Genomic DNA, 25,281 nt, shown 5'->3' with positions numbered 1-25,281 from the left:
ACTTCCCTGGATAGGTACAGCAAGGAGAGAAAGGACGAAAGAACAGAAATGGCAGGACAGCAGGAAAAACCTTCCTCGAATGCAATTCATTAAGCTTTGGAAAAAACCTTCTCCTGGCAGAGGGTGGGAAACGCGTGCCCCAGAGGGAGCCTGCAAGCCAGCCTGGATAAACCCTCACGCCTCTGCAGCGGTGCCCTCTTGGGTGCACGGATCCGTGTGTGCGAGAAAAGCCTCTGTGTGGGGATCTGCCATTTCCACGGTCATCCCGAAACGCCAGAGCCCCTCAGTGGCTGGTTTCTGGGGCAATGGTGGCAGAAGGGATGTTGGCCACGCTGGGCTCCCACCCCAGAGGGGACGTGCCGAGGTGCTTTGGCTGGAAGATGGAGCCTGTCACAGCTTCGGGCTGCCACCCCATGATGGGCATCCCCAGGGAGGAGATGCAGGGAGCCCAGCTCAGTCCCGGGAGAACTCTTGGTCCAGAGGGAAAGAGAAGAGGCTGCAAGCTCCAAAATGGCACGGACGCTTTCAGCCTCCCAAACCCCCAGCACTGCCCCAACCTCGGGGCTGGCGCCGGGTTCAGCCAGGACATCGCCCGCTGCTGACACGGCTCCCGAAAGCAGCAGGGAGTGAGAAAGACATCCCAGCTGCGTTGCTGGTGGTGGCAGGAGGAGGTGGTGAGGCTGGTGCAGCGGTGAGGGGCACGGGTGCCCTGCGTCCCCCCACCATCCAGCCCCCGGGCATGGAGGGGCTCAGTAGAAGGAGTATTGGTTTTCCACCGCCCGGGTCCGGCTCCGGGCACCGTCAGCCTCATGGTAGTCCTCGGCACTGGCGGCGGGGGGCTCTGGCCGGCGCTCGGCGCTGTCGCTGCGGCTCCGGGGGCCCAGGGCACCCTCCAGGCGGTGGTAGGGTGTGGGGATGGTGACAGCAGGGGCCATGGCCACCCCCTCAGCAGGCAGCAGGGCTGGCGGGCCTGTGGGTGCTGTGCTGCAGAAGTAGTGTGGAGGCGGCAGGTCGACCCGGCAGCCTGGCGGCTGCGACACGAGGGCTGGTGGGGGGCCGGCATCTGCAAGGGAGACAGGAGCTTGACCCCTCCAATGCTGCCTGGGGGCTTGGCCCCCCCCACCCCCTCGCTGGCACCTTCCCACACCCACCCTCTCCATCCTTGACCCACCCAACCCTCCTTGCCCACCCTCTCCCAGCATAGCAGGACGCTCCGAGCCCCACAGACCCCTCTGCTCCTCTCCTGCCCGAGCCAGAGGACTGACACCCACAGCCAGGGACACATGAATCACCCTGGCACAGCCCTGCTGCTGTGTGGTCCTACCTGCCCACCTTCAATGGGATAACGCCCACCTTGGTGCATCTCCAGAGCCACGCACACCAGCCTGGGCACAGCTTTAGGGAGGGGGTTGGTGGGGGAATCCCAGGGATCGGTCCCTTTTAGGTCCACGCTACATCCCAGCCCAACCACTGGTCCAACCCTCCACAAACAGCCATGCCCCTGCCCAGCCCCGGCACCTACCGGGCAGCGGGCTCTGGGCCACCACGTAGCTGCGGAGGGTGATGTCGGCCGCGCCGCCCGACTCGAGGGGGATGGGGTGCGTGTGGAAGTGGCGCAGCATGTCAAAGATGGTCTGGAACCAGAGGTGCTGCACGTGGCACTGCCCGCTCTCGTTCAGCGACAGGCGGAGGTGCTGCAAGTGCAGGGGGCCAGCGGGTGAGCTGGGGATTGCAAGGGTGAGACTCACCCTTGCAAGCAGCAGAAGGAGCCACCTCCGTCAGCCAAGGGAGGTTTGCTTGTAACATACAACTGTTATTTTTCCCCCTGCCTGGCCAGGAGGGTCTCCTGCTACAGGGTGTTTCCTGCAAAACCCCACTTGCTGCAGCCCCAGGAGAAGTTTGTCCCTTCCTGGTGATGAACACCGTACAGAAGCAGCCAGAGAAGGGCTGCTGGGTGCAGCCGGACCGGCTGCAGCTCCAATGCTGGTGACACAGACAGCCTAGAGAATCCCACAGCCCGCCTGAACTGCTTCTTGCAGGACAGGTGACAAGACCAGGCAGTTATATCTCAACGCCTCGCAGCGTGTGCCCTCTGGTAGAAAAGGGACCCAGCACAAAACTACACGTGGGTTGTTTTTTTATAGTGCATCTGTGTACTTCAGGACACGGAGCAGACAAGAAGACGGCAGGGGATGATGTGCCAGGCTACGCTGGCCTCCCGTGGAGTATTTAACCTTATGCCCGCGTGGCAGGCACTGATCCAGCTGGGAAAGAGCTGAAGGGGCTGGGCAGGGTGCAGAGGGCTCTTGGGGGACAAGGGCAGGTGGTCCTGAGGGATGCCCTGCCAGGGCACAGCTCCCCGCAGAGCTGCTGTGTTTGGGGTCACCGCATGGCACCTGCTTGCTCGCAGAGCCCCAGCAGGGTGGGAAGGCACCCGGGGTGCTGGGCAGGGCTGGCACTAATATTCAGGGAGAAGCAGAGGACACCCACCTTCGCTTTCCCCTGAAAGTTGAAGGTCAGCACGTACTCCCCTGGCCGTGTTTCGCTCTGCCGGATGACGAACAAGCCGTGGCTCCGGGCACCCCCGAAGAGCACCAGCTGAGCCGCCTTGATCCGTGAGAGAGTCCCGTGGAACCAGGGGAAGTCGGAGAGGTTGATCTCCGCCTCCGCCTCACTGTCCTCCCCTGGCCGCAGGCACAGCAGGTTTTTAGGGAGCACCTGGACATCGCCCTCTCCCACCCCTTCCTCCTCTCCCTCTGTGCAGCCCCAAGATGAGGCACTGGGGCCACATCCTGCATCCCTGTACCTGCGAGATGCCCACCGGCGGCGGGGGAGGACTCCAGTGTCTGCAGGAAGCTCTCCAGTGGGACGTGGGTGAGGAGCTCCCCCAGGGAGTCCCTGCCCCGGCCGTGGGGCGCGGGGACGGCGGTGGCCGTGGTGGTGTTGTGAGTGCCGGGCAGGGCACATCTGTCCGGCGGCCTGGGCACATCTGGAAGGGAATTTGCAGAGGGATGGGCTCATGGCTCAGCATCACCCACCATCGCTGGACAAGGCTGGGGGCTGTCCTGCTCTGAAGGCAACCACACTGGAGCACCCCTGGCTCTCGGAGATATCTCAGGGCTAGGCTATGGCTCCGGCCACAGCTTGGGGGACCCCCTTTCAGCCTGTGCTGGGTTTCCTTCCCCTGGTGCGACCGGGATGGGAGGCACAGATGTGTCTTGGTTGGGCACAGAGATGAGGTGGGGCTGTGCAGGTGGAGGCTGCTCGCTGGGACCCAGAGACCCCAGTGCCTGCAGACGGGGACTTGATTTTCTGCACATACCAGGATGTACAGGGGCAATATCAATGTCTTCAACAGGGGTGGGCAACCTCCCCCGGGTGGGGGCAAGCACGAGGAAGAGGAAGGTGATGGACAGAGGAAGATCCATCCCCACAGCACCTGCTTCAGGCTCCTTCACTTTATCGCTGGCAGGATCTAGCCCCCTCCGAACCAGAGCTAGCACCCAGAGATGCCCAGCCTCCCCAGCGGGTGCTTTTCCCAGACATAGGTCCTTACCATCAGCCAGGAACTCGCAGCTGCAGGAGGACGCCCTGCCCGGCAGACAGGCTCCCTGCGCACAGGATGCCAGCTCGATGTCGTCCCCGCTGTCCCTGGGGGGAGAGCACAGAGCAGACGGTCACACGCCGGCTGCCACGCTGCAGATACACGCATGCATGGCACCTCCACTCACAGGTATGCAATGGGGACTCGACCAAACAAAATTCCAGCTGTGATCCGGGAGCACATCCCGATGCTCCTCACTTCCTCCCGGAGGTGCTGCCACAGACAGAAGCACCCACAGCATCGAGAGGCAGAGCGGCTGGCAAAACAACATGGCTTTTTGGGGGGGGAGAAACCAGCATGGGAGGGATTAAACCCTTGAAAGCCCTCGCTACATGGGTCATGCCCGTCAGTCCTAGCTGCAGTATTTTGCTGCAACCTTGTTGGTTTGGATAGAAATCTGTTACGTTGGCTTTCAGCACTTTGCTTTGCGAGACATTCATACACACATGCACACTCCCACCGCCGACTTCCACTCAAGGGTGCTTTCATGTTCACCCTCTGCAAAGGGAATTACCAACCCATAGGAATTACGTCCCTAAAAGACATGAAAAAAAACGAAGCCAGAAAGCCCAGAGTGAGACAGCGAGTGGGAGCAGAGCAAGGGGGGAAGGCCACAGCGACGCAGCCCCCATGGAGAGCATCCCTGCTGCCTGACCCCTGCCCGTGCACTTCAGCACCCTTCTTGCGCAAGCCCCCCCACTTGCTCCACAGCCTATTTTTATCCTGGCCGCCGGCAAGAGCCCGGCACTGCCGGAGCTGGCGGCAGCACTCGGCTACTCTTGCTTAACGGGGGCCACGTGGGCGCAGGCAGCGAGGAAGCGGCTGCGTTAGTGGTAACGGCTCACAAGGGAGCTGCTGAATTATTTAGTGGCCAGTAAGTGAATCAGCCATTGGGAGTCATTCAGCTGCAGCCGGTTAAAAACAAGAAGGGAGGAAGGAAACCAAAACCAACAGCGCTTTGCAGAAAAGCCATTGACGGGTGCTCACGCAGCGGCTCCAGTGCGCAGCCCTTGGCAAAAGCATCAGGAGCCGATTGAAAATTCGTTCTTGGCACCAAGCATGTGTGTTGATGTATTAAACAGCTCATTATTATTTGCTCTGGAGTTCATCATTATTTGCTTTACAGTCACGTCCGGAGGCCAAAGTGGGACTGTGCTGGGTGCTAAGCAAACATAAAAGGCTGGGAGGCTGCCGGCAGCAGAGCGAGGGGCTGGCGCAGGGCTGCCGGCGGCTTCTGCAGCGGCTTGAGGCGAGCACGGCCACAGCGCTCAGCTCCGGCTGGAAAACCGGTACCGAAACACGCAGTGGGGAAAAAACAGGGCTGTTTCCCAGCCTCGCCTCCGTCAGCAGCCCAGCCTCAGCATCGCTTCTCGAATTATATATTTTAAAAAACAGCAAAAGGAGCTGAAGGAGCACAGATCTGGAGTGCATTAGTGCATCCTCCCTGCAAGATGCAGCCTCCACAGTGACCGATCCTGCAGCACCCAAACTGCGTCTCTCCGGCAGAAGGGGGCAAAGGCAGCCCGGAGGCAGCTGGAGCCTCTCCAAGCCCCAGTTCCAGGTTTGCTCAAGGTTTTCACCTCTGCAAGCTTGGGCACCTTGTTTTTCCGAAACCGTGCCAAGAAGGGCAGTGCCAGGGTTTCCCCAGAGCCTGGCGAGCGCCTGGGCTGATCCTGCCTCCCCGGGACTGGGCCTGTCTGAGCCAGCTGAAGGGCAGCAGCACCGGGCATGCGAACCTTCCTAACATGTAACCTGCTGCACGTGCTGATGAAAAAGCAGATGAGGAGTTTTGGCCGAGTTGTGACTCTAATGACAGTGTTAATGCCACTGTGATAGACACGTAAATAAATCAATTTAGCCAGCAGAATCTTAAATATACCACTGATGCTGGACTGGAAAAAAAACCACGGAAAGTAGCTCAAATATAGGATAAAAGCTTCAGAAGGCGGGTGTTAGGAGCTTCCCGTGTTGAGGGCTGCGTTCCCAGGTCACTTGCTGCTGCCAGGCTGAGGCGACATGAAGCAGGAAAGCGTGAGCAAGCAGCCAGTGCTCTGCAAGGCTGCACCTCTGACATACGCAGGCTGCTAACTTTGCCTCCAGACTTCTGCTGGCGTGAGTCAGAGACTTTCTGTAATAACCCGAGTAGCAAAAATTGCATCAGGGGTAATAACCCGTGCTCAGTGGGGACGGCACCACAGCAGTGGCGAGCCCAGCCCCAGCACAGCACCTTCCTCCAGCCAGCCTTACCCGGGGTCGATGCAGTCCTGGATATCTGCCACCCAGGAATGCTTCTGCAGGGAGTCGATGGTCTCCAGGATGTACTCGGCCCCGTTCTCCACCTGCAGGCAATTTGGGACAGCGTCAGGCTTTGCTGGGGTCCTGCCACCCACCCTGGGGCAAAGCACACCCTGTAACCCAGCCGGACCCCCACATTCACCTGCTGCTATTAAATAGCACCTCGGTTGAACAAGAGAGGGTAAGTGCCTCGCCTCATCCCAGCAAAGGGATGCCGAGGGGCGACCCACAGAGATGCTTTGGTGTGTCCAAAGATGTCCCCTGACCAAAACTGGGGCTTGGAGGAAAACCCCCACCCCACTGTTATCAGCAAATATATCACAAGGTTTGTACAGCCTCTGTGGCAAAACCACACCTGGCTGGTGGCATCGGGGGTGCGTGGCACCACGCACCGGCACAGACAGCATCCCTCGCTTCTGGGGTGCCTCAGTGTCCCCCAAAAACTAGCTCTGCACAAGTACAGCAGAAGCCATGCTGCTCTCTGCCCCAAAATCCTGACAGACCCCTAAACCCAGGAGTTTAAAAATCTCTCCGTTATCTTTTCTGCCTGCCTTTTCTGATTTCTGATTGCAACAAGGTGGGAGAGAAACCCACTTTAACAGGAAAAAAAAAAAAATAAAAATCAGGATGCAAAAGAGCCTCCAAAATTGCAAACCCAAAGGAGCTGGGCCTTTCCGGGGCCAGGGAAGACCCATAAGCCCTACATCAACAACAGAGCAGTGGGTCTCAGAAGCCACGCCACGCGATGCTGCGTGCCTCTGGCACGTTTCCCCGCATCCCTCACGGACCCCTTATACATCATGTTCCCGAGCCGGTGAAGCAGCCCTGACTCCGGGAGGGTATCGCATTGCCAGCTGAGACAACCTCCTAGCAAATTAAATTAATCACAAACAACTGAATCACTGTCCTGAAAATAAGCAGGGCGTGCAGGGAGCGGTGCCCAGTGCCTGGGCTGGGGCTGAGCAGCAACCTGCTCCCCTGCTGCAGCCTGGGGCTGTGCATGGGTGATCCTGCCCTGAGCAGAGGTGGAGGGGAGCAGCAAAGATCCCACCCCCCCGTTTTTTTTAACCAGAGCAAAGCAGCTGCTCTGGCTTTCTGAGGGCAACGCATCAAGCCGGTGTGGGAGACGGGGCTGCTCTCTCACGCAGAGAATGACAGCAAGCGAAGCACGTGCAGGGCTTGGGTATTTTGCAAGTGCCTGCTTGTGCAATGGAAAAAAAAAATGCATGTACTTGGTGTCTGATGGGCGGTGGGGACATGCTGCCTGCTAATTTTTAGGCAATTTGGCAGAAACTGTTCCAGCGTGGCCTCCCCAAACAAGGCAGGGGCTTTTCCACCCATCGTAACCTGCCAGAGTGTGGCATGTTGCATGTGAAGGTTGAGATCGGGCTCCACATCAACCCCGTACATGGGAAGGCAGTGGGGAAACCACAGCACCCAGCTCCCTTTCTTACCCCTCTAATCCATACCCTGACATCAAGGCGTACCTCACCCCCTCTGCGAGTCCAGCCAGCAAAGGGGGAACGCAAAAGAGCAGCAGGAAGATGTCCCAGCAAGAAAGGCTGGGGCAGAAAATGAGCTACAAATAATAAAGGATGTCGGGAACAGGGGAAAAGCATCCTGTGCTGACAGCCGGGAGGGGAGGGCAAAGGCTGGCTGGAACGGCAGGAGAGGAGCAGCAGGAGAGGAGAATCGAGCAGATGGGCTCGATGCTGTGTTCGCTGCCTCGGGTAACTCAAAGGATCGATTGCAATCAATTAACCCCATGGCAGGGTAAGCGCCCTGGCTGGAACGGGGCAGGAGCAGGGTGGAAGGTACCTGGTAAGTCAGGCGTTTTCAGACAGGCGGGGTTTGGAGTGTTCCCCGGGGTAATTAAAGAAATGGCTGAAGCAGTCGCAGGGCTGTTAACGGTGGGAGTGGAGAGAGCATGTCTGGCTCCAGAAGATGGGAAGAGGGCAAGCCCAGAGCCCTGCTCCAGCAGCCAGAGAAACCAACCCTCCACAGGCACCCAGGAAGCACCCCAGAGCTGAATCCCCCCAGCAGGGATCTGCCACGACCAAACCCTGTCAAACCCATCCGCTCGTGCTCGTGACAGCCCCAGGGACGGGGAGAAGCAGTGTCACATCCTTGGCCACGCTTCAGACACTGGTGTGACACTCCAGCAAGCAGGGTAGCAAGACACAGTTGAGATGAGACTTGTAAGGGGATCTAGAAAACAGGATCAGAAGTAGCTGATGAGCCATATTCCAAGAGCAGTTATCGATGGTTAACGGGTTATCGATGGCTAACGATCAAAGCTGAGGGTTATGCTCAGAAGCTCCTTCACATCAAAGACTCTCTCCGTGTGTGCTGCTCTTCAGTAATGATTAGGACAAAAGCAAAGCGAGGATGCCTAATCAATTCACGGATGACACCACATTGCAAGTGTGTTGGAGGATGAGGCGAGAATTCAAATGAACTTGTCGAAGCTGAGAAATGCTTGGTGGAAGAAAAAGCCGAAACCAGCCTCCAGCTCAAGGACACGGGCGAGCTCTGGGCTCACACTGATCGCCGTGGGTGTCTGGGCTGGGGAACCGTGACTCCAGAGCGGTTCTGCAAAAAGCGTCAAGGGGTTACACCAGCCCACAAGCTGCGTATGAGTCAACATCAGCATCATGGTACGAAGAAAGCAACTGGATCAACTTGGGCTGGATAAAGAGGAAGAAGAAAAGAGAAGCAATCAAAGGAGAAGCAATCCTTCCCATCCGCTCCTGGCCATGGCACCACGTATGCTTTGGGGCATTCTCTCTCCAGAGCCCACAAGGAAAGCAAGGAGGACCTTGGGCTGGTCAGTCTGGAGAGGAGAAGACGCATGAGGTTGGTCTTTGAGGCACAGAAGACAACAGCTGAATTAGCCTCCATGTTCATGGTGGACACCGACCGCAGCAGAGGTTGAGGTTGAACAGCAAGAAGCCCTTGGGGCAGGGAGGATGCCCTGGAGGAGGCTGCCAGGAGAAGGTGTGGGACCTTTACAAGGAGCCGGGTTTGGTGGAGAGCGATTTCCCACAGGAACATGTGCTGGGGCCAGATGGGCTACCAGGCACGGGGGCTTTCACGAAGCCAGGCTCAATTTTTTCCCTCCTCTGCTTTCACAGTTTTCTAAGCTTTTAAGCAGGTTCATTCAGCCGGGAAGCCTGGCCTCTCCACTCTCCCTTTGCTACACATTTTTAGGAAGAAGCGTCAGGGAGAGAGGTGGTTTTTTAGCAGAGGTAGGACATAGAAATCCTCAAAATGCTGGTGTTCCCCCACGTACACATGCTACCTCCAGCCGGGCACGTCCAACAGCTCTGATTGAGAGCACGAGTCCATTAGCAAGAGTGGGGAGGCACATCCTCATTAGCTGGAGAGAAACGCCATCTCCAACAACATGTCCATCATCACGGCGGCACATCGCGCCCTGAGCTGGGACCCTGTGAAATTCAGCCCCGATCTGTCACGACAGGCTGCTGCCTTTCAGCAGAGCAGGAGGGAGCATTAAGCTAATTAATTGCATGATATGGAAAACTTTCTGGAGAGAGAGAGACGTTCATTCTCTGCTCGTGTCCCCAGACTTGCGTGGGGTGGTTGATCCCCAGGGTCTCAGTAGTCTCGCACAGCCGTTCCCATCGCCCCGTGTCAATGAAATGGCCACCACCTGCCACTGACCCAGGGCAGTAGCAGTCACAAAGCCAGGGGCAGCCGCACCAAAGAGCGCTTCCCCTTGCAGGTTGCCTCTGGACACTAATTTAACCCGTCTCCTGGTGACATGGAGAAGCAAAACCCCATGGTGAAAGCCAGGCAAACAGCTCGATCCCAAAATACCTGGGCATCAGGTGGAGGTTGCATCATTTGGGGGGGGATACCACAACCCGGGGAGGAGAGGCAGGAATCCCGTGGGGAGCATTAGCGCTGTTGGCATCTCAGCTCCGAAAACCAAGGCAACGATCCCCTTGGGGACTGAGCATCCCTGCAGCGGGAGCTGGATGCGGGCGCAGATGGGGTCCCCGTCGGGATACGCACTGCTGCCGCCCTGCTCTCACCTTTAGGACGAAGGTGTTGTCTTTGTCGGGCATCTCCAACGGCATGGTGGTGCGGACCTCGATGATGGCCGACAGCGGGATGCTCACCTTGGGTTTGGAAGCCTAGGAAAAGAAAAATAAAAAAAAAAAATTAAAAGAAATCAATAAATAAACGTCACTCAATTGAATCAAACTCTCCCTGGGGATGACGCAGTGTGGCTCTCAGAGGCAAGATCGCGGCTCAGCCTGCACGGTTATTACAGAGGGGGGGAAAAAAAGCATTGATTTCCTTCATGTGCCTGATAACTCCAAGCTCTTTTAATTAAACCAAGAGGAGGCCCGGTGGAAGATAGGGAGGTTAGTGCCTTTAACTGCCAAACCTCTTCCTTGCTCCAGCGCAGGCTGATATGCCAGCTCTGCTAAGACCACTTATGTCTCTCCTTTATAAACCCTCTCCTGATGGAGATGTGCTTATCTGACGGGGGACGCTTCCTATGCGGAAAGCAGCCCAGGAAGATGCCCCATTTATCCAGCGCAGGAACGGCATTTCAATCGAGAAGCTACGACGCAGCAGCCTTAGCCATGCAGGGAATTTTAATTACATTAAAATAAAGAAAAATGAATTTCCCTCAGGGCCCCCGGCACTCGCCGGAGCCTCGATGGGGGGGCAGGACCCAGTGCCTCCCACTTGAAGTCTCTGCTGCGCAACAAATTCCCCAGATATTTGTTTTAATTATAACAAATCCCCCCAAAGGAGCCCGCGGAGCTGCTCCCTGGGGCTGGTCCCCTCCGGGGCTCCGGGATTCAGAGCATCGTGGCTGTGGGAAGCAGAGATGTGATTTAGTCACCAAAACCTGTGCCTGGTGCCTTGGGTGCATGGGGCGGGACGAGGCCGGCAATGAGCACCAGGCTGTGGGTTACCAACAATGGGTTCAGTTCCCATTTTTGGGGGGGAAAAAAATAAATCAATCCAAGACAGAACAGGAACTGCTTTTTCCCCTCTGGGATGTTTCATTTCCCCCAGCCCCGGGGCCCCAGCGCTGCCTCCAGGCGCCTCTCGGCCGTGCGGGGCTCAGCCCTGCCCCGGGGAATTTTTCCATCTTGGTGTTTGCACAGGAGAAGGTCAGAAAGGAGGAGGCAGCTGCTTTGAAAGGAAAGAAAATAGGGTGTTAGTTCACTGGTGAGCCAGAGAAGGGTATTCTCCGGGAGGGCTCTTCCCTTTAAAGATTTAAAGACATGACCATGGTTTTTGTAGGGCCTACGCAAATATAAAGCTGTGAGCTGCTGAAGCAAAAAGCCGTTTTCCTCCAGCTGTGCCAGGCTGGTGCCACTTTTACAGCTGAATCATTTGCCAGATGGAAAGCAAGATGGGATGAGGGGAGAAAGATGTAAACCAAAGCAGGGTGTGATTATAACAGGAGAGCAGACAATGTTCATAAAAGTTGCCATAAAATCATTTGAAAATTGATTTTTAGGGGCAAATCAACATACACTAAAAAAAAAAAATCCCTCTATGAGCACTCTCTTAAATGTTTTAAGAGCAGCAGTTGTTCCATTTTAACCTGAGTTTATTGCCCCTTTGGTGCAGCCGACGCGCCAGCACTGCTCTGTGCAGCCTGCACCCACCAGGTCCACCAGATCCTCCGTGCATCGTGCCATGGACACGGTGGTTTCCTTCCAGCCAGGTCTCATGCGGTCCCTGGGCTGAGGAAGCTCCCCGAGCCAGCTACCAGCGATGCACGCCATCCATACCAGTGCTGAGCCGCTCTCTATAGAGATGCACTTGAGTTTAAACTCATGTTTTATATTTTATCAGGAAAGATGTGACAGTTAGGCGAGAGGCATGAACTAACACCAACAGTGCCAAGGTTCATTTTGGCCTCAGAAAAACAGAAAATGCTGTTTAAAAATATGAACTATCCTGCTGTCCCTATGTATAATGTATGGATCCATCCTTCTACCAAACTGAAGGTTACCGCGGGTTCAGAGCACACCGAGACCTCTGGAGCGGCAGCCCCGGGTGCGTGCCCGGCATGAGGGCTCGCGATGGCCCAGCTTTGCTACCGGGGACTGAAACGCAAGCAGGAAAGTCCTGGAGAAGATGAAGTAAATGAGATTTTTCTTCCCTAGGTATTTAAATAACTGGAGATTTCATTACCAGCACATACAGCTAGTAAAGCCCCAGGGAACAGCTTATTATTTGCTGTATCTGTGCTCTTCAGAGAGGAGAACACGCAGCGCAGATGAGGCACAATCACGGCGTTAGCACAGGCGAGGCTTTGGCAGTGCAACACATCCCTTCGCCCAGCCCAGGAGCGAAGGCAGTCCTGCGGCAAGGAGGAGACTGAAGGTCTCAGAATCCACATTTCTTGAGCAAACCACTCCACCATTCAGCCTTTCCCCCAGGAAAACAGGGACAACGTTTACCTGCATCGTGTGCAGGGGGGATGCGTGTGAGAAGGGGAGGGAGGATGCACCGAGGACACGCCGCAATGAAAACAGGCTCCTGCTTTTGAAGCTTTCATTGAAGTTACAGAAGAAGAACAGATGCAGGCAAGGAAAAGCGATATTGTGGGTAACAATAACAATAATAATCAGTGTTCCTCTGCCCAGGAGGGTACGTAGCTGGGGCTGTCTGGGAGGAGAGCTGCAAAACCCACCCACAGTAGTGAGGCTCCAGCCCCGGAGGGTGTCACTGGCCTCTTCTGTCCCCATCACCAAAAGCTGCACTGGGGGGGCCTTGCAGGTGCAAAATTACTCCAAATTAAGTTATTATTTTTAAAAGAAAAAAAAACCCCTGCTTTCAGGAAGTGGACTAGTGACCCTCTGAGATCTAAAGCACAAAGCCCAGGCAGCGATCCCAGCCATACTGCTGCTGCACGAGCCACCAGTCAACCACATGTCTCTGCAACACACTGGGAAGAGAAAAAACCCTCTGGATGGCCTGGACACCCCATGTCTTGATGGGGCAAATGAGCTTTTCCACCAAGATTGCTGATATTTGGGGGCCAAAGGACCAGGCAGAGGCTCCAGCATCCCTCCCAAGGGCTGTGAGGAAGGAGGGGGCTATGCCCTGGTGAACGGCAGTAATCGGGGCTTGCAGGTTGGATGGGTTTCAACCATGTTGTCCTGTCCATTCGCATCTCAGCCACACAGCACCAAATCTCCCTCCAGACCAGAGCTGGATTTCATCCCAGCTCAGCAGTGGAAATAAGAAAAACCTCAAGCAAAGCCCAACTGCTGCTTGAATTGCTCAGAAAAACAACAGCCGAGAAAAGCCAGGACTTACCTTTGGAGGGACATAAAACTCGAGGAGGAACCTCTCTCCTTCCACCTTCACCGCTTTCCGGAGCAGGAGGCGGCACTTCTGCCACTGTGAGCTCCCCACACAGTTCGTGTCGTCGGCCACCATGTAGCGCAGGGTCCCCTCCCTCTGGATGTCCACCAGCTCCACCTTGGAGGAGGGCACCTTGGACAGGCGCAGCTTGTGGGTCCATTTCTCCCGTGGGTCACCAGACTCCTTGCCTCCGGCCGGCCACGGCTCCCTCTCGGCTCTCCGGCCGCCCGGGGCAGCCTCAGTGCCCGGCTCCGGAGAGGACTTGCGATGCCACATCTCCTTCATACCGTCCACCACGCACAAGCTCATGTTCCTCAAGGAGAAGCCTTTCTTGAACTTGGGCTTGGCGGCAGTGTGGATGGAGACGTCCTCCGAGCTGCGGGACTGGCCGTAGGAGGACACCTTGCGTGCCTGTGTCTGCTGTGCCGGGCTCAGGTACCGTCCAGCACCTAACGGGGTATCCATGCTGTCCAGGGACTCGGTGGACGTCTCCTCCTTCCTCGGGGTGACCTCACGCCCGTAGGGGACGTGGCAGTTCTGCAGCCCCACGAAGGGCACGATGTTGTACTTGGTGGGGGAGTCGGACACGAACACCCGGCTGACCTCCAGGCTGAAGATGTCCAAGAAGTTGGCAGCAAAATGGTGGGAGAAGGAGGTCTCTGCCCCAGGGGTGTCGTAGTGGGGGTTCTCCTTCAGGAACTGGCAGAACTTCTGGGCGAAGTCGACGGCGGCCGCCTGGGCATGCAGCTCGCAGAACTCCCTCCAGTCGGGGAGCGGGGAGGAGGGCTCCTGGCACAGGGCATCGCCGTTCATGGCTGCCCCATTCCACCTGCTGGCAGGCTGCGGGGGCAAGGGGACAGTGTGAGTGCGGGCATGGACATGGGCAAGGACACGGGCAACCCACCCTGCGCGGCCATGCCCCCCCCCAAACAGGGGTCTCCCCCTGCCGTGATGTAGGAGCAGGTTTGCAGCTCTAGTGCAAAGGGAAATGCCGTGGGAAAGTGTTTTTGTGCTGTTCCCTCTCCACCTCGTATGCTGGAAAAAATCTTGGCCCTGGCAGCAGCCATAAATTGTACTTATTTTACGATTATGACCATGCAAAAGCATTATTGATTTCTCATAAAACCGCTAAGGAGTCCCCGACCAGAGCAGCCCAGGGGGATTCGCCTTCAGGATTTCTCTCGCCTGTGCGTTCTGCCCGGGCACGGCGGCAGCTCTCCCGTGGGGTGAGGGAGCACTGGGTGTCCCAGCAGCGCCTGCACGGGCACACTGGGCAGCACCCACCCCCTCCACACCCAGCAGCTGATTCTTCTCCTTCTCCATCTGTATTTCTGCCCTGATCCTTTGCGACATCAATTTTGTTTTGTTTTTTTTTTTTTAAGAGACTCATTAGAAGAGACACGGACATTGCTTCTTTGGTTGGCTCTGGCAGAGCCACTCATTCCCAGGCTTTATAGCCCAGACCCTCCTTGGCCAGGTGACATCTCAGCTAGGGCAGGTGCTGCTCTCACGTCCCCCTGCCATGGCCGAGCCCTCCCTGTCTGGTCACATCTCCATCAAACCGAGCTGAGCTGCCGGAGCTGTGTGGGAGCTCAGGCCCTGCCCCTCGCCCTCCCTGCTGAGCATCAGGCACTGTGGCGTAACGGATAACCCCGGGACAGGTTCTCGGAAGAGGCCAACGAGTAGGGAAGGTACAGGGGGAAAAAAAAAAATCAAAACAAAACCAAAAAACAGAAGCCAGACCCAGGATCCCACCAGAAGTTGAAGGGAGCTGAAGACCAGACCCAGCGCCCATGGGAGAAGCACCACATTGCCCGACCTCCACACTGGTCCCTCTCCCAGTGGCTGTGGGACTCGCAGGGGCACATGTGCATCTCCAGCTTTGTGCTTACGCTGCACTTCCCAAACCTCTACCTAGCTGTGGGCGGCTTGAACCGCATCCCTGGGGAGACCCCAGCAGCGATCGCATCTCAAAAATCATCCCCCAGTGCCAAGACTGCTTGTGCCTGCTGGTGATGGTGAGCCTTGCCCAGTGAGCAACTGGGGCACTGCTCAGGCTCAGCCCACGTGCCCAAACACACGGTCCGTGTGTCCAGACACCCCTCCTTCCCACCGAGGGCGGCACTTTGGCTAATCCACCTCAGCTGGCTCAAATACAGAGCCCAGGGGTGCCTGCCGCTGCCACGCTCCAGACCCCTGCCTTCTGCAGTACCTCCTGCCTGGCACTCGACAGCCAGGGACCATGCCTGGGGACCATGCCTGGGGACCATGCCTGGGGACCATGCCTGGGGACCCAGACTTCTGGAAGGACAGGACAGTTCCCTCAGATTTTGCTGTTCTCCATTCACAAAGCAGCTCTTTTGCTGGCGAGGGATTACTCCTGGTAATAAATCATGTGCAGTAACCTGCCAGCAGCTTACATGGCCAATAATTAATTACCACTCGGATGAACTGCACAAGCCACGGGATCGGGACAGGCACTGGGGACTGGGCTAACCCACTCCTTGTCCTCCAGACCCCAACCATATCGATCACCAGACCCCAAAGGCTGCGATCCAGAGCAGCAGCAGTGGCCAGGAGCCGGTTGCCATTTCCACAGCACATCCCTATGGAGACAAGACACTGCCTGACCTGCCAGCACAAAACATCTGAGCTCTCCGGGAGCACCTCCATCCCTGGAAGTGGCTCCCAAACCCCCTCAAACAGGGAGAAAAATCACACAGGCAACAAAAGCGCTCGATGGAAAGAGAAACCTCAAGTTGCTTGAGAGCCAGAACCGGGGGAGCTTGGCTTCTCCCCGCTGTCTTGTAAGGACCAGGCAGCTTTCCCCTCAGCAGTGTCTCTGCCCCTCACATGTGGCATCTTCCCACCTTCGAGACAGGGATGCTGCTCAGCACCCCGGCTGTGCCACACAGGCAGCGAGGACAGGGCACACACACGGCCATCGGGGACCTGCACTGGCCCCTCAAGTCCCACAGCGCCGTCACCAGTCCCCAGCAGAGATCTGGCCCCTGCAGAAATCCCCAGCGAGGCTCTCCCCAGCATCGCAGGGCTTTCCCTGCGACCTGAGCTGTCTTGCTCACAGGGATCCATGCCAGCTGGGAAAAAACCCATCCCTGCAGTTTAGGAGCAGTGTCTGAATTTCCCCAAGAGACAGTAGGAAAGCAACAGAAAATGCAAAGCTGTTTGTTACCCGCCCAGCAAATGCAATTCCTACTTATCCATCCATCACCAAGCAGAGAATTTAAAGACTCAGCTTGTGGCAGCGGCTACTGCCCTTCGGCTTTAAAATTCACAGCCCCAGCTCCCCACCACCACCCGGGAGCTGCCCCGGCATCAAGCCATGGGCCAGGAGTATTTGGGCTCGAGGAGAAAAGGGAGATGAAAAGGAGTCTCCTGCTGCGAATCCAAGCGGGCACGGCAAGAGCAAGGGAGGGGGAAAGGGTGCAAAGGGAAAAGAGCAGAAAGGGGCCTGGGGGGGGAAGAGAAAGCTCCACGGCGATGGGTTTACTTGCATCTGCCAGAAGGGCAGCTTTGCTGGTGTCTCCCCACTGCGGATGGGGAGAGAATGCTTCTCCCCATCCATCTCTCCAGGAGGGACCAGTGCTACAGAGCGGGGCCTGCCTGCCCGAAACTGAGGGATGGCAAGCCAAGATGCAATGGACTCTAAGAGATTAAGGGGGAAAAAAAAAAAAAAAAGGAAAAAAAAAATAAAAGGCACTTCAAAAAAGACAAAGACCCAAACAAAAAGCCTTGCCACCCAGCCACCGCAGCCAGGCTCAGGCTCGGAGACACGCAGGCAGAGGCATCACAGCATCTTCCTTTCATCTGCACGGGGATGACAGACTTTAAAAGGCCAATTTATAAAAATGAAGCTTAGAGGACAGACATCTGGCAGGTCTGAGGAGGCGGTGGGGAGCATTACTAACCCTGCACTGCGTCTCCAGACCCCCCCTGCCTGGAGCGGGTCCATGAGCCCCCCAGCCAGGACCCAACGGCAGAGGCTGGGAGTAGTAGGTGGGGTGGCTGGGGGCAGCCGCCCGGGACCGCAGAGCCATCGCTGCCCCAGCACCCACCCCGGCACATACGCATTCACCTGATTTCAGCAGGAAGCAGGCTCCCAATTATCTGTGTAGATTTACCTTTAATCTTGGCATCTCCGCTCCCCTCCATACCAACAGCACTGCCCCACTTCTTGAAATAACTTATCATGCCACAGACAGCATCCCCGGGCAGAGCGGTGGAAGCAAAGACAAAAATAAGCTCAAGATGAAAATAAGCAGCAAATCTGTGATTGCTTTTTGGAAAGCAAGGGCCATCCGCTTCCAGCCCAGCTTACAAGGGTTGCAGCGTGCTCCTGGGCACCTTTCGAAGGAGCCAGATCCCTTTGGAGGTGCTATCTGCCAACTCCAGAACTGGCTCAGAGGCCACAGCCTCAAGTCCCTGGCCTGGGTTACATGAGAGGATGACATATGAATATATAAAATGAGGAGGTTTGTTGTCAAAGGGAAGCCACAGAGTGGCAACCAAGACATCAGGCTGGTGATGGGCTCCTAACCCGCCTGCGTGAGTCCCCAGACACCTCCCAGGGCAGAGCTGTGCCCTGCTGCTGCTGTCACTTGGGAAAGCAAGTCAAGGTTTAAAAAGGAAGGAAAAAATAAAGGATTTCTGGGGATCAGCCAAGTGGAAACCCAGGTTGCAATCGCAGGCAAGAGCCAGCCGCTGGCAGCGATGTTACGACAGTCTCTCCCGATAAGTTTTGCTGATGTACCCCCTGCACTGGGGATGCGTGTCGGCACGCACAAGTAGAAAGATCTGAAAGTCGAAGTAAGCTACTGACCTCAAGAAGAAATGAAATTTAAACTGTCAGCAGAAGTGCAAGAGACCATGGGGGGGAAAAAAAAAGTCTCCGGTGAAGCAGGAGTCAGGGAGCAATGACAAAGCCACTGGGATTTGCTGAACCAGAGATGTGGGGAGGAACCAACATCTAATGAGGTGTTAATAACCCGAACGCCAGCCCTGGTCATGGGATAGCCAGAACACCCAGCCCAGCACTCGCTCTGAGGGCTTTATTTAAGGAAACAACCCTAATAAAGAGATGTTTCCCTTCTGCCCGGCACAGCACAGCCAGGCTGGGCCAAAGCAATCTGAAATTCAGTGGGAAAAAACACTGTCCGATGGAGGTTGCGAGAGGCAAGCCTGTATCCCTCCATCTCTGCCTGCACAGGAGAGCTCCTGGGGCCAAGCGTGCGCCTGGCTGGGAGCAGGGAAAGGCAGGAGAGGAAGGAGGAATCCGCACAAAGGTGTGCGGTGAAGCCCTGGCTCACGGGGAAGGAGGTCCCCAGCTCGGTCCCAGCTGCTCCGCTCCAGCAAGCTGCTCAGTTTCCAGCAAGATCGATGCCACTCAAAGCCTCGGCTGGCAATCCCGCAGGAACGATGCGAGGAAACCCAGGCACCTGCTCCCCCAGAAAAGCGCCTGACCTCAGCGTGCTGGGCCAGGGGAGATCCCCGAGTCACGAGCAGGTCCAAGAGCAAGGCGATACCTCCCCGGCCCCCCGGCAGCAGGCTGCGAGGTGACACTCCTGGCAGGCAGGCAGCTCCTCTGGCAGCTCGCAAGGGAGCCTCATGCCTGCCTGCACGGCCCCGAGGCACTGCCTGCCCCGGGGAGACAGGGAAAACAGCTAAAACTGGGATGGGGGCTGCCCTCGGGGACAGTGGGGCAGAGCGAGCAGCATGCGGGGCTCAGAGCTGATGGCAGAAGGGAAGCAAGTGCATCATCTTTGCTCTTACTGTGCAAGCCCAAAGAGATGGGGGACACATCGGCCACGGAGCTGACATCCCCCCCTTCCACAGCAGACACCTGACGCATGCAAAGACCAAGCGACCTCCTCCCAGGGGCTTCCTTCGCCACCCCGAGGGGCTGGGAAGGGTCCCAGCCCTCAAGACCCATCAGAGCTTTAACCACACACAGAGGCTGAGCTGAGGAAGAGAAAGCCGTAGGGCAAAAAAGCAAAAAAGTTATCTGCCCTTGTGTGTTACGCATCCCTCCAGGCCCACTTACCATCCCCACCACAACCCCGGCGTGGGAGAAGTTGATTGCTCTCCGCACTCCTCATTGCTCCATGTACTATTTATACCCTATAGATCTTAAATCAGACCGGCTGTCTAAATCAGATAGAAATGGAAACAATCTTTGTTCCTCTCATTTACTGTCCATCCCACTAAAATATTAATTGAACAGCATTTTGGCCTCAAATTTAACGGTCAAACCACCTTCCTTGAACCAACCCCCCATTAAATGCATGCTTTGACTCCCTGCCCAGACGCATTACAGGGTCCTCCTGTCACCTGCAGCCTAGAAAACACTTGTCCGGAGTGAAAAGGCTTCTCAGGTCTTTTTCCGCTGCCTGGTGAGGGATTCCTCCAGCCGCAGCAGCTCTCAAAACAGATGCTCCCAAAGCACCCAGCAGCATTGGATGGCCATTTTCCAGGGCAGGGTTTCGGGGCACAGGTGCTGAAGGGAGACGTCTTCAAAAGATAAAATGGGCAAGAAATGACCCTTTTCCCCCCGCTCTTGCACATATGACGGTCTCCCCACAGCTCTGTGTGCAATCCCCCAGTTCTGCATCCTGCTGCCAACCCCGCAGGAACCAATGCTCCTGCAAATAAACCGGGCTTCGGGGGCCGCATCCCGCCCGCAGCGGTGCAGCCCGAACGCAGCTCCAGCCCTGCTGCTGACTTACTGAGCAAGTCCCCAGCCCGCAGCACTGCTCACCCTGTGCCAGGGGACCCGCTCCCGGCCAGGACCCCTGGGTGCTGGAGGGGACACACAGACACTCCTCTTGCCCGCATGCAGGCAGTCTGCCAAGACCAGCCAGGCAGAGCTCAGGCCCATGACAGCCCCCCAGCAAAAACTGAGATTTTCTCCATTTCCCACTATTCTGACTAACTTCATATCACACAGATGTTTCTCTCCCTCCCCTCCAAAATCCCCCTCGGCGTACATTTTACCTCCCGTGCTGACAGCTGCTGGAAAATAAAGACAAGTTAACAGACAAGATCTACTGGATCTTAGATAATCTCTTCCCCGAGTAATTCCATCCAGCTTCCAGGGAGCCATGCTGCCATCCCATGCGCGGGGCTGGAGCATCACCCAAGCCACTTAGCATGCTGCTGATCTGGGTACACTGGCGTGGGACCTGAGGGATCCCAGCCTCACCCATGGGGAGGGGGTCCCCAGGGTGCAGCGACAGGATGCTGTGCAAAGCATCACTACAGCTGGGCATCGTGAATGCAGCCTGGGACTTGGAGGCAGCACTCTGTGTCTGGAAATAAAGCAAAGACACCCCCTAAATGCCCCAAAAGAAAAACTGGCTATTTCTTGGGAAAAAATAATTAATTAATTAAAAAATAGAGCTTTTGATCAGGAGGTCAGAGGCTGTTGTCCCTTTCCCTCTCGCTCCGGTGCCACCTCACCTGCCTGTCTCCGGCTGGGGAGCTTCCCGCAGAAAAGTAACCAGTCCAAAGTCTATTTTTAACCACCACAATAGCAGAGCCTCCCAAGAGGAGCGGCCGAAGCCCTGTCCCCAACCAAGCAATCTCACATTTCCTTTGCTAAGCCTAGATTTCCTTCCACCCCTCAGCCCACAACAAAACCCTCCTCCTCCTCCTCTTGGCTTCCCACCCTTGTAAAACTATTTGCACATCCACCTCCAGGCTGGACCGCCGCTGGTGCACACGCGTTATATATTAACTACTGACCCGGTACCTCGGGGCAGACCCTTCCTGGACTCAGACATGCCAAATAACGGGAGATTGAGCTGCTCACTCACCACCCCGGACATACCTGAAACTCAGGGGATTTAAAGAAAAAGCCCTGCAACGTAAACCCAACTGCAGTTCCCAAAACAAGTGCAAACTCTTTGAAAGAGATTACTCTTGCCCTGTAGATCGCTATGCCATTGAGGGGCTCCTTGGGTGTTTTTGGGGAGTAAGCTGCACGGGTCAGTGGTGCAGGATGCCCGGCAAAGTGCATCCCTATGCGGTATGGCACAGCCATCGCTGTGTGCCTCCGTCCTGGCTCACTGCTGGGGATCCCCTCTTCGTTAGGGCAGAGAACCCTCCAAGATTGTTTTTCAATTATGGCACATAATAAACATGGGATAAAGTTACATAGGCCTGTAAGAAATTTGCTCATTATGTTTTTTTACTTTGCAGATCTAATTCCCCATACATATCACTGTCTCATACCTGCCTGCAAACAGCATTAAACTGCTGCCTAATGGTATCTGAGCTTGGGAAATTCAATTCTACCCAGCACCTTATCCAGGACTGCTACAATCGCTGCTAATTGCTTAAGTGGTGTATTAAGCAAAACACCTCATAAAAATTCCAGTGGGTTTTGAAACTCCCCTCAAACGCCAAAACGCCCTGTTACGGCTGCCATCCCCGGCTGGAGATTCAACCTCAAATAGCCCGTTTCCCTTCACAGTGCCGGGGAGCTCCCGGGCAGGCAGTGCTTCGTACCCAGCACGGCAGCCACGACCACGCAGGAGGGATTTACAGGCTGTGTCCGACTTCTCCGCCAGCCCTCCCTCCCGGGGCTCCCAGCCAGGGCACTGCCCCGCTGCAGTGCCATCGCAGCCCCTCTCCTGCCCCAGGGTCTTACGTGCCAAATGCTGCCGGACTCGGTGTAGCAGGGCACAAATCTGCTCCCGTCTTCCTGACGGACCCTGGAGTGGACGCACACTGGGTCCCTCTCCTGGTCCCCCCTCTCCAAAGCACAGCAAGCATCTGCGGGCGTTGACGGATGCAGAGCTCCAGCTAAGTCTTGCCCCAAGCCCGGACCTTGCACCGAGCAGCGCGGGCGCTCCTCCAGCAAGCAGATTTTCCAAGCCCTTCTGGTTTTCCCTTTAACAAAAGTCAGGCCTGGGATGCAGTTTTCCCTTTAGGGATAACCTTGCATCCTCTCCGCTGCGATGGAGCCAGCTGTAACTCCTGGGAGTCAGGGAGCACACCAGGCGCTGCCCGCAGTGGCAGGGTCCCCAGTTTCCCTCTGCCAGGCTCTGCTCTCCGCTCGCACAAGGAAGCGGAGCACTGAGCCAGGCACAAGTCTCCAACCCTTATCCCACCACCTCGCCGGCATCCATGGGCAGGGAAACCGGCCAAGGGCAAGCGAGGGCACCCACACATGGGTGCACCGGGAGGGGAGTGCTGCCAGGAGCGGCTCTGCTGGCCTTTGGGCTGGAGAAGAGCAGGGAAGGCAGCACTGCCCCAGGGCATCCCAGGCAGCCTGATTCAGCAAGACCAGCAGATGTGCAACCATCATCGGGTTTCTCTGCCTGCCCTGGGAAGAGGAAGAGGAGGAGGAAGAGGAAGGGCATTAACCAGCAACATCCTCATCTTCAAGAGACGGGTGATTTACCTCCAAGGAGGAAGGACAAGAGGAGGTTGGACAAGATCACCCTGCCATGCGGGTGCATGAGATGTGCTTCCACCAGCCCAGGAGAGGAGGGGACAGACCTGAGGGTCAAGAGGAGCAGCCAGAAGAGGTGACCCTGCAGTCAAGCAACCACAGCACCCCTGAGCTAACAGAGGGGCTCGCACTCGAGGAAGGCGGCGATTTTAACCCCAAAGCCTTGCCCAGAGCAGGACGGGGGAGGCTCCACCCTGCAGCCCCCAGGACTGACTTATCCCACTCGATGGCACAGGGATAGCGGCTGCCTTGCATTGGGTGGGACACCAGACACCGGCAGGCAAACCCGCACCCTTCTGAAACGCGTGTCAACAGGCTGGACCCTCTCTGCAAGAATTATGCAACTTTTTTAGAAATAAGTTATTCAACGGCCACCCTGGGCTGCACTGCAGCGTTACAGCAATGGAGAGGCACTGTGAAGCAACACTGAGGAATGCAAGAGGGGAGGTCCAAGAGCGCTCGCGATCCCATCTAAGCACAACTCCTGGCAGCGCACAACCACCTGTCTGTGCAAACGTGATGGCTGAGGGCCCCAGGGTAGGAGGGCCGAGCGTTTCAGAGGAGCCTGGGTGGTTTAGGAGCACGGTCCCTACTTAGAAGCAGAGCCCCAGATGCCCAGCATTGCAACCATGCTCCTTCTCCACCCCTCTCCCAATAAACCAAACGAAAAATCCCCATGGAGGGGAGGTTTGAGTAATCCACTTGAAGCAGTGGCAGGGCCTGCCATGGATTTTGGGCAGGGTGCTGGGTGGACAGAGCGGTTTTACCTCCTCTCCCGTTCCAGTTCACAGGGTGCCCGAGGTGCCAGCAGTGCGGTTGCTCGAGGTCAAGTGCATAACTTCAACTGATGAATTTCTACACTGGAACGAGGGACCAGACTGACTCAGAGGGCCTGGAAGGCAAAGTTTTACACTGTCAAGCCCTGGAGTGAGTGCAACCATCCCCAGGCACATTCCACCCCTAAGCCACAGTTCTGTCGTGCTTCAGCCTGACCGGCCACTTCAGCAGAAACCAGAAACAAGCAGAAGGGCCACGGAGAAAGTCCCTCTGCTTTCCAAAGGCCTTCACGTGATGCAACCCAGCCTCACCAGAGCTGGAGGAAGTTCAGGAGCTGCAGTTGCCCCACGGGTGTCCCCGGAGCGCCGTGGGAACTGGAGGCACTGGCTGCCCAGGCGGGACCGGTGCTGCTCTGCCCTTGGCAGGACCCGGCTGGCAGGAGGAGGAAGCCCTTGCAAACCACCCAAAGCAGCCCTTGCAACCCTCATGCAAAGCCCAAGCGAACAATAATGACTGAAAGAAAAAGAGCATCCACGCGGGGTCTTGCGCGCTGTCCGTGCCCCCACCGGAGCATCCCCCCCCCGCCCCCGTGCCCCCCGTCCCCGGGCGCTCCGGACCGAGCCGGGCAGCGCCGGGACCCAGCGAGTTTCGCCTCCCCGGCGCGGCATCTGCCCCCGGAGCGGTGCCTGCCCCGGGGCGGCCGCAGCACCGCCCTCCGCCCTCCCTGCCTCCCCCCGCCGGGGCTCGGGGCCGGCCGGAGGAACGGCGATGCTCACCGGGAAGGGGGAAGGAATCAGCCGAGGGTGGGGGGGGAGAAGGGAGGGAGGGGGAGGCGGCGGCAGCCCCCGGCCCACCCGTCCGGAGCCCCAGCCCGGCGGCGAGGGGAGGGGGCGGCCCGGCCCCCCCCACCCCCCCGGCTCCACCGCGCCGCAGAGGCGACGCTCCCCGGGGCGGCGGGCGGGGAGGGGGGGGACACACACACACACACACACACTCCGCGCTCCCGCTGCAAACGGGGACCCTCCCCCGGCCCGGGGGGGTGTTCCGCTCCTAAACGGGGTGGGGGTGGGGAATAACCGGGAAAACAAGAGACCTCCCCCCTCCCCCGCCGCCAAACGCGGCCGCCATCCGGTACCGGAGGGATGCGCTCACCCGGCCCGCTGCTCGGTGCTCCCGGCTCGGCGCGGCTCCCGGCGCGGCTCCCGGCGGGCCAGCACTGCCCGGCCGCCCCCCGCGCCGCCCGGCAACGCCGCCTCCCGCCCCTCCCACCGCCCGCCGCTTTAAAGGGCCCCGCCCGGCCCCGCCGGGGGGTCCCGCTCCCCCCCCCCCCTTCCATCCCCCCCCCCCGCCGCCCCCTCCCCGGGCCCAACCCAGCCTAAACGGGGTGCAACGCACCGGGCCGGGGTCCCCCGGGGGGCGGCACCCCGCGTGTGGGGTCATCCATCCCCGCCGACCCCGTTGCCCGTGCTGGGGTGGCATGCCTGCAAAGGCCCCCCCAAATCTCCAGAGAGCACCTCAAATCCCTGGGGGGCACCCCGAATCGTCGGAGGGCATCCCAAGCCCCCCCAAATCCCCCCAAGTCCTGGGAGGGCACCCCAATGCCCTAAGAAGGGAGAGCAGCATTTTCTCGCCCCGTCTACCAGCCCCAAAGCTCATTTTTGTGCTGCAGAGGAGAGGGTATTTGGGGTGATCCCCCGGCACCCCCCCCCCCCCCACATCCCCGGGGTTCGCAAGGCAGCGCTGCATGGCCGGAGTG

The 25,281-nt window shown here is 57.5% G+C and overlaps 1 protein-coding gene across 1 annotated transcript; it reads right to left on the bottom strand.

Annotated features, from left to right (window-relative positions):
• Positions 1–67: 67 nt before the first annotated feature.
• SH2B2 (SH2B adaptor protein 2) lies at positions 68–23,527 on the bottom strand. The gene is made up of 9 exons (XM_050909152.1): positions 23,516–23,527; positions 13,226–14,113; positions 9,958–10,059; positions 5,852–5,943; positions 3,557–3,651; positions 2,807–2,989; positions 2,491–2,684; positions 1,523–1,694; positions 68–1,063 (listed from the first exon to the last, which is right to left on the bottom strand). Exons 2-9 carry the CDS (start codon positions 14,084–14,086, stop codon positions 750–752), a joined length of 2,013 nt encoding a protein of 670 aa, XP_050765109.1. The 5' UTR covers positions 14,087–14,113; positions 23,516–23,527; the 3' UTR covers positions 68–749.
• Between the last annotated feature and the right edge of the window lie 1,754 nt (positions 23,528–25,281).

The sequence above is a fragment of the Gymnogyps californianus genome, chromosome 20 (genome assembly GCF_018139145.2).
Source record: "Gymnogyps californianus isolate 813 chromosome 20, ASM1813914v2, whole genome shotgun sequence".
Classification (NCBI taxonomy): Eukaryota; Metazoa; Chordata; class Aves; order Accipitriformes; family Cathartidae; genus Gymnogyps; species Gymnogyps californianus.
This window is presented reverse-complemented; position numbering and strand designations above follow the sequence as displayed.

Bases quoted from the DNA above. Each gene is read 5' to 3' on its own strand.
- SH2B2 (XM_050909152.1), bottom strand. From the start codon at position 14,086: ATGAACGGCGATGCCCTGTGCCAGGAGCCCTCCTCCCCGCTCCCCGAC. The intron at 5,944-9,957 runs GTGAGAGCAGGG...AATTGCCTGCAG, and splicing joins ACAACACCTTCGTCCTAAAG to GTGGAGAACGGGGCCGAGTA. The intron at 1,695-2,490 runs GTGGGTGTCCTC...CTGCACTTGCAG, and splicing joins ACTTTCAGGGGAAAGCGAAG to CACCTCCGCCTGTCGCTGAA.